The sequence below is a fragment of the Nerophis lumbriciformis genome, linkage group LG26 (genome assembly GCF_033978685.3).
Source record: "Nerophis lumbriciformis linkage group LG26, RoL_Nlum_v2.1, whole genome shotgun sequence".
NCBI lineage: Eukaryota > Metazoa > Chordata > Actinopteri > Syngnathiformes > Syngnathidae > Nerophis > Nerophis lumbriciformis.
In genome coordinates this window covers 925,338-934,500 of record NC_084573.2, presented here as the reverse complement: position 1 = coordinate 934,500, position 9,163 = coordinate 925,338, and the positions used below count along the sequence as shown (strand labels likewise).

Sequence of the window (9,163 nt, the reverse complement as noted above, 5' to 3'; positions counted from 1 at the left end):
AAATTAAATTAAAGCAAAGGTATGAACACATGTTAAACAAATATGTTCATTAAATTAAATTAATTTAATAATAATAATTAATTTAATTTAATTAAATTAAAGCAAAGGTATGAACACATGTTAAACAAATATGTTCATTAAATTAAATTAATTTAATAATAATAATTAATTAAATTAAATTAAAGCAAAGGTATGAACACATGTTAAACAAATATGTTCATTAAATTAAATTAATTTAATAATAATAATTAATTAAATTAAATTAAAGCAAAGGTATGAACACATGTTAAACAAATATGTTCATTAAATTAAATTAATTTAATAATAATAATTAATTAAATTAAATTAAAGCAAAGGTATGAACACATGTTAAACAAATATGTTCATTAAATTAAATTAATTTAATAATAATAATTAATTAAATTAAATTAAAGCAAAGGTATGAACACATGTTAAACAAATATGTTCATTAAATTAAATTAATTTAATAATAATAATTAATTAAATTAAATTAAATTAAAGCAAAGGTATGAACACATGTTAAACAAATATGTTCATTAAATTAAATTAATTTAATAATAATAATAAATTAAATTAAATTAAATTAAAGCAAAGGTATGAACACATGTTAAACAAATATGTTCATTAAATTAAATTAATTTAATAATAATAATTAATTAAATTAAATTAAATTAAAGCAAAGGTATGAACACATGTTAAACAAATATGTTCATTAAATTAAATTAATGTAATAATAATAATTAATTAAATTAAATTAAAGCAAAGGTATGAACACATGTTAAACAAATATGTTCATTAAATTAAATTAATTTAATAATAATAATTAAATTAAATTAAATTAAAGCAAAGGTATGAACACATGTTAAACAAATATGTTCATTAAATTAAATTAATTTAATAATAATAATTAATTAAATTAAATTAAATTAAAGCAAAGGTATGAACACATGTTAAACAAATATGTACATCATATAAAGGAGTTCATTTACGGAATCATTTCAAAACTAACATTTTTAACACATGATTATTTCAAAAACTTATATAAAACACTATTGTGAACAAGTATAAAATGGATTTATGAATATCTTTATACATATAAATTGTATTTAATGTAACATGTTTTGTACTGTTTACTCTCCACAGTCAAATTCTTCTGTTACTTTTAAATAAATGTACACAATGTTGTAAAAATAATGCATGCACTTGACTGAAAAAAAAAAACCCACTAAGGTATTTAATCTATAAATAGCACAAGCAAAATAACAAGATGGTGTTACACACACACAACAATGTCACACATGCGATACAAAGCCCAAAAGCAGTGAAGTTGTCAGGTTGTGTAAATGGTCAATAAAAAGAGAATACAACAAATCCTTTTCAACTTATATTCAATTGAATAGACTGCAAAGACAAGATATTTCATGTTCACACTGACAAACTTTCTTCTTTTTTGCAAATATTAGCTCATTTGGAATTTGATGCCTGCAACATGTTTCAAAAAAAGCTGGCACAAGTGTCAAAAAAGACTGAGAAAGTTGAGGAATGCTTAATCAAAGACTTATTTGGAACATCCCACAGGTGAACAGGCTAATTGGGAACAGGTGGGTGCCATGATTGGGTATTTTGGAGAATGCATATATATATACATTTAAGAGTTATTTTTTTAATTCATAATAATGTTTGAATCAGCTAGTGTTTTTCCATTTGTACTCTTTCTATGTTTTAATTTTATAAGTAAACTGTGTGTGTTACCTTGAAGACTTGGAATGTAGGAGTTGGAGTACTCCCTTACATATTATCTGTAGTAGTCTTTCTGGAGAGGGTGGGGGCTGTTTGTGTATTCAAGAAGTTGTCTCTTCCTGTTTGAATGTTAGAACAACTTCGGAAGCCGGTATGAATGTATTGGTCTAGGTGGTTCTCCTAAAGCCTTAGTACAACTTGATAATATTCCAATACTGTCTTGATGGTCCTTCTTACTCTGCATATATGTCATCTGAAAGAACTTGGGATTGTCCAGTAACTTAGATTCCCTTGGAGGAAGAACTGGTCCGACGCAACAATTTGGGGGCTGGTCCGGGATCACAAGACTGATACCTGTCACCAAACCACTTCCGGTTGAGATTGCTGGACAGCAATCTGAACAGCAGCCTCCATGAAATGCTCAGTCATTCACAAACAAGGACGGGGGCGAGGGTCACCACTTTGTCAACAAATGCCTGAGCAAATTGTTTAAGAACAACATTTCTCAACAAGGAATTTAGGGATTTCACCATCTACGCTCCGTAATATCACCAAAAGGTTCAGAGAATGTGGAGAGATCACTGCACGTAAGCCATGATATTACGCACCTTGGATCCCTCAGGCGGTACTGCATCAAAAAGCTACATCTGTGTGTAAAGGATATCACCACATGGGCTCGGGAACACTTCAGAAAACCACTGTCAGTAACTACAGTTGGTCGCTACATCTGTAAGTGCAAGTTAAAACTACACTATGCAAAGCCAAAGCCATTTATCAACAACACCCAGAAACGCCTCGCTGGGCCTTAGCTCATCTAAGATGGACTTTGGAATTGAATATTAGTTGAAAAGGATTTACAAATCATTGTATTCTGTTTTTATTTACCATGTACACAATGTGACAACTTCACTGCTTTTGTATGTGCTGATGTTTGTTAGAAAGGCAAAGTTTTGACAGCTTATTTCAAAGCCTTCAGCTTCATTTGCTGCTGCTTGTCCTCACCAGCACACTTGTGTTTCTTACACTGGTACTTGTAAGAGAATCCTTCGCCACACACACTGCAACTCAACACTTTCTCCCCGGTGTGTCTTCTCATGTGTCTTTTCAAATGGTGACTCTGTATAAAACCTTTGCCGCACACTGAACACATAAAAGGTTTTTCACCGGTGTGTATTCTAGTGTGTATTTGCAAATTTGCCTTCTGGGGGAATATTTTACTACAAATTGAGCAGGGGAATGTTTTTTCTCCGACGTGTGTTCTCATGTGTACTTTCAACTCGCCACGTTGTAAAAAACCTCTACCACAGACTGAACATGAAAAAGGTTTTTCTCCGGTGTGTATTCTCATGTGCACTTTCAAACAGAGACTTTGCGCAAAACCTTTACCACACACTGAACAGATAAAAGGTTTCTCACCAGTGTGTGTTCTCACATGTGCTTTCAAACTATGATTTTGTGTAAAACCTTTCCCACATTCTGAACAGATAAAAGGTTTTTCTCCAGTGTGTGTCCTGGTGTGCATTATTAAATTTGCCTTTACAGAGAATATTTTACCACAAACCGAGCACACGAACGGTTTTTCTGCAGTGTGTATTCTCATGTGTATTTTCAAATGTTGCCTTTGACTAAAATACTTGCCGCAGATTGAACAGGAACAGGGTTTTTCTCCGGTGTGCGTCCTCATGTGCACTTTCAACACATTTCTTCGCGCGAAACCTTTGCCGCACTCGGCGCAGGAAAAGGGTTTTTCCCCGGTGTGCGTTCTGACGTGCACTTTCAGAGTGCAGCGGTGTTTGAAGGTTTTGTCACAGTGAGAACATTTAAAGCGCGCGTCTTCATCGTCAGTGTCAGCAGAGTGAGACGTCGTCTCGTCACTATCTGATAGTGGAGCTAAGATCTTGTCTGCTGGTGGTCCTCCACAGTGGTCTCCCTCACCTTCTGTTGGAGGCTCCGCCTCTCTCTCACCTTTGACCTCATCATCTTCACTCTTCACAGTCACTGGGAACTCCTCCAACCAATCGAGATGCTCTCCCACCTGACTGACGCTGTGCTCCTCCTCTTCCTCCTTAATGTGAGGGGTCCATGCGTCCTCTTCCTTTTTAAGGCGCGGGGTCTGTGGTGCCTCCTCTTCCTCTTTGACACGTGGGGTCAGCAGGTTGTCCTCTTCGTTTTCAAAGTGCATGATCTGTGGCACCTCCTCTTCCTTTTTCATGTAAGGGGTCTGTGGCGCCCTGTCTTCCTTTCCAATGTGGGGGGGCTGTGGCTCCTGCTGATGCATCCCAAAGCTCCTCTCCGCTTGTTCAGGGCGATGACGTGCTTCGCTGATGTCTGTCGGACACATGAAAACAAACTTTACAGCTTTTCTCAGTCACATGACGGGACAAGCGGTAGAAAATGGATGGATGGATGCTTCTTTTATGAATTTATTATGGGTCTACTGAAAATGTGAGGGTGAAAAGTATACATACAGCAATGTTAATATTTGCTTACATGTCCCTTGGCAAGTTGACCTGCAATAAGGCGCTTTTGGTAGCCATCCACAAGCTTCTGCTTGACCACTTGACCACTAAATTGCTGCACTTCAGCTAAATGTGTTGACATGGACTTGTTTCTTCAGCATTGTCCACACCTTTAAGTCAGAACTTTGGGAAGGCCATTCTAAAACTTTCATTCTAGCCTGATTTAGCCATTCCTTTACCACTTTTGAGGTGTGTTTGGGGTCATTGTCCTGTTGGAACACCCAACTGCGCCCAAGACCCAACCTGCGGGCTGATGATTTTAGCTTGTCCTGAACAATTTGGAGCTAATCCTCCTTTTTCATTGTCCCATTTAAAGCAGCAGTTCCATTGGCAGCTAAACAGGCCCAGAGCATAATACTACCACCACCATGCTTGACGGTAGGAATGGTGTTCCTGGGATTAAAGGCCTCACCTTTTTGGATTTTGGATTTTTTCTATGTGTCAAGATGTCCGGATATTTCCTGTCAAAATGTCTGCATTTTTTCTTAGTGTCAAAATGTATCTTTTATAAGTGTCAAAAACTTGGGATTTTTTTCGTCAAAAAGTTTGGATTTTTTCTAAGTGTCAAAAAGTCGGGATTTTTTCAAAGTGTCGGGATATTTTCTGTCAAAAAGTTGAGATTTTTTCTAAGTGTGAAAAAGTCGGGATTTTTTCTAAGTGTCAAAAAGTCGGGATTTTTTCTAAGTGTCAAAAAGTCGGGATATTTCTGTCAAAATATCGGGATATTTCTGTCAAAATGTCGGGATATTTCTGTCAAAATGTCGGGATATTTTCTGTCAAAATGTCGGGATATTTTCTGTCAAAATGTCGGGATATTTTCTGTCAAAATGTCGGATATTTTCCGTCAAAAAGTATGGATTGTTTTGTAAAAAAATCGGGATTTTTTTCCAAGTGTCAAAATGTCTGGATTTTTTTCTAAGTGTCAAAGAGTCAGGATTTTTTCTAAGTGTCAAAAAGTCTAGATTTTTTCTAAGTGTCAAAAAGTCGGGATATTTTCTGTCAAAATGTCCGGATATTTCTGTCAAAATGTCCGGATATTTTCTGTCAAAATGTCGGGATATTTTCTGTCAAAATGTTGGGATATTTTCTGTCAAAATGTCGGGATATTTTCCGTTAAAAAGTATGGATTGATTTGTAAAAAAATCGGGATTTTTTTCCAAGTGTCAAAATGTCTGGATTTTTTTCTAAGTGTCAAAAAGTCTGGATTTTTTCCAAGTGTCAAAATGTCGGGATATTTTCTGTCAAAATGTCGGGATATTTCTGTCAAAATGTCGGGATATTTCTGTCAAAAAATCTGGATTTTTTCAAAGTGTCAAAAAATTGAGAATTTTTTCTTAGTGTCAAAAAGTCGTGATTTTTTTCCAAGTGTCAAAATTTCGGGATTTTTTCTAAGTGTCAACAAGTCGGGATTTTTTCCCAAGTGTCAAAAAGTCGTGATTTTTTTCTAAGTGTCAAAATGTCGGGATTTTTTCTAAGTGTCAACAAGTTGTGATTTTTTTCCAAGTGTCAAAAAGTCGAGATATTATCTGTCAAAATGTCGGCATATTTCTGTCAAAATGTCTCGATTTTTTTTGTAAAAAAATCAAGATTTTTTCTAAGTGTCAAAAAGTCTGGACTTTTTCAAAGTGTCAAAATGTCGGGATATTTCTGTCACAATGTCGGGATATTTCTGTCAAAATGTAGGGATATTTTCTGTCAAAAAATCTGGATTTTCTCAAAGTGTCAAAAAGTTGAGAATTTTTTCTAAGTGTCAAAAAGTTGTGATTTTTTTCAAAGTGTCAAAATTTCGGGATTTTTTCTAAATGTCAACAAATCGGGATTTTTTCAAAGTGTCAAAAAGTCTGGATTTTTTCGAAGTGTCAAAATGTCGGGATATTTCTGTCAAAATGTCAGGATATTTACTGTCAAAAAATCTAGATTTTTTCAAAGTGTCAAAAAATTGGGATTTTTTTCTTAAGTGTCAAAAAGTCGGGAATTTTTTTCTTTATACTATTTCACACACACACGTCGACACAAAACACAACACTTTATACTATTTCACACACACATGTCGACACAAAACACAACACTTTATACTCACACGTGATCTCTTCTTAGCGACGTGTCGATCACTTTGTTAGCCGCTAACAAGCTCGGCTAGGCTAACTAGCAACTTCCGCAGGAGAAAAGACAGTTCAAAGGTGACCGAGACGAGTTGACTTCATCGTGACACAAACATCTAATAAAGTTGACTTTTTCACACGACATAGGAACACGTAGGAAAGGTAAACATGAAGAATTGGACTTAAAAAGAGCACATTGCTGTGTGCTGTTGTAACCGCGCCATTGCTGCTGGAGGACACGATCGCATCACGCATGCGCAAGGGACACTTCCCTTCCCATGCTGTGCGCATGAGCAGAGCGGACAGTCGTGATGCATTACCACCTGCTGGTCACATGGTGTATTACACACAATTGAGATGATTATAAAGGACTGTGACATAGAATAGCATGCTAGTACGCTAACATCAAAGTGCTAACCTATATATATATATTTTGAGCAAATTTTACAATTTTTTTGTCTAATTCCGCAGCCCTACACTCATTTAACTTGGTATTTGAAACATGCTAACTGTATGCATGTTTATCAGAATCAGAATCATCTTTATTGTCATTACGCAAGGTAACGAGATTGAGGCCATTCCATACAGTGCGATGTGTGCATGCTAGAAAAACAATGTGCAAATATATAAAAATATAAAAAATATAGAAGTGCAATGAATATGGTGTGAAATGAATATATACATGAAAAAACAAAACAAAAACAGGATGGTTGGTGGAATGGGTTATTGCACCGAAAAGAAGGCAGTTATGAGGGACAATGGGGCAGTCCGTTCAGGATGGTTATGGCCCTGGGGAAGAAGCTGTTCTTTAGCCTGTTTGTTTTGGTTTTAATGCACCTGTAGCGCTTCCCAGAGGGCAGCAGGTGGAACAGGTCAGAGCCAGGGTGGGTGCTGTCCTTGATGATGGCACTGGCTCTGTTGAGGCAGCGGGAGGTGTAGATGTCCGTCAGAGAGGGGAGAGGGCGGCCGATGATCTTCTGAGCCGTCTTGACCACTCTTTGCAGCCTCTCCCTGTCTGCTGCAGTGCAGCTGCCGTACCATACCGTAATACAGTAGGTCAGCAGGCTCTCGATGGACGAGCGGTAGAAGGTCAGCAGCAGGTCAGGCTTCAGGTTGTACTTCCCGAGGACTCTAAGGAAGTGTAGCCGCTGCTGAGCCTTCTTGATGATTGATGTGGTGTTGACTGTCCAGGAGAAGTCATTAGAGATGTGGACTCCAAGGTACCTGAAGGTGTGGACCCTCTCTACACGCTCGCCGTTGATGTAGAGGGGGGCAGGGTCGGTGCTGCTCCTCCTGAAGTCCACGATGATCTCTCTGGGACCTCTTCCAACAACAGGAGCTGGAGACAGCCACAGGAACGGTGCTGGACTACATAAAGTTCTGCATCGGGAATGTGACTGTGGAAAAAACCATCCGGGTTTACCCCAACAAGAAACCCTGGATGACCAGCCAGGTCCGCACACTCCTCAGGGCCCGCGACGCAGCCTTCAGGTCAGGGGACAGGGCACTGTACAGTGTTGCTAGAGCCGACCTGAAGAGAGGGATTAAAAAAGCAAAGGCGGACCACAGGAGGTGCATAGAGTCCCATCTGTCCAGCAAAAACTCACGGGAGGTGTGGCGGGGCATTCATGACATCACGAACTTCAGAGGCTGCAATATGACAACTGCGGATCAGAGTGCAACACTGGCAGAGGAGCTTAACTGTTTCTTTGCCCGTTTCGAAACCCCCCAGCGACACTCATCTGCTCCAGCCCTGCCCCCGCCCCCACCGGGCTCCGGCGCCACTCCACTCACTGTACAGGAGCACAGTGTCAGACGAGTGCTCCTGGCTGTGAACCCCAGGAAGGCTACCGGACCAGACGGAGTACCTGGAAAGGTGCTCAGGACGTGCGCCCACCAGCTCGCTCCCCCCCTCACCAGGATCTTCAACCTCTCCCTGGCTCAGGCAGTCATCCCATCCTGCCTGAAGTCATCTACAATAATCCCGGTGCCGAAGAAGTCTCCCATCACCAGCCTGAATGATTACCGACCAGTGGCCCTCACTCCGGTAATCATGAAGTGCTTCGAGCGACTTGTTCTCCAGCACATCAAGGACCATATCCCTCCAGACTTCGACCCCCACCAGTTCGCATACCGGGCGAACAGGTCCACAGAGGACGCCATCGCTGTTGCTCTCCACTCTGCTCTGAACCACCTGGAGCAGCAGCAGAGCTACGTCCGGATGCTCTCTGTGGACTATAGCTCTGCCTTCAATACAATAATCCCGGACAGACTCTGCAATAAACTGGACACTCTTGGCCTCCCCCGTCTCACAAACGCCTGGATAAGGGACTTCCTAACGGACCGACCCCAGAATGTTTGCATGCTAACATTAAAGTGCTACCTTTTTTAACCACTGTTTTTAGCTGTAAAATTCAAGCAACAGAACTGCCTGTTAGTTTTTTGGGTTTTTTTTACTGAAAAATCTTCTTTGTTTTTAATGTTTTAGTGTCTTACTGTATGTATCAGGGGGGGAAAAACAGTACCAAAGTTGATTTTACGGTAAAAATTGCAGTCAGAGGAATTTAACCGTAAAATCTATTGTCAATTTTACAGTCTACAATTACAATATACAAAATATTTTTGGAAAACATGAGAATTTATTTTGATTTTGATAGTATTGAATTTGAAAAGATACGCAATTGCATGCAGTCTGTACATGACTTTTCATGTCAAAAGGGAAATCAATATATTTCATACTTGCCAACCCTCCCGAATTTTCCGGGAGACTCCCGAAATTCA

At 38.8% G+C, this 9,163-nt stretch overlaps 1 protein-coding gene across 1 annotated transcript in view; it reads right to left on the bottom strand.

The window, feature by feature from the left end:
• Positions 1–1,006: 1,006 nt before the first annotated feature.
• Positions 1,007–9,163, bottom strand: part of LOC133623542 (uncharacterized) — a 23,146-nt gene continuing 14,989 nt past the window's right edge. Inside the window, exon 4 of the mRNA XM_061986759.2 lies at positions 1,007–4,089. Coding sequence (XP_061842743.2) covers positions 2,720–4,089 — 1,370 coding nt within the window. The 3' untranslated portion in view covers positions 1,007–2,719. The remainder of the gene's footprint in view (positions 4,090–9,163) is intronic.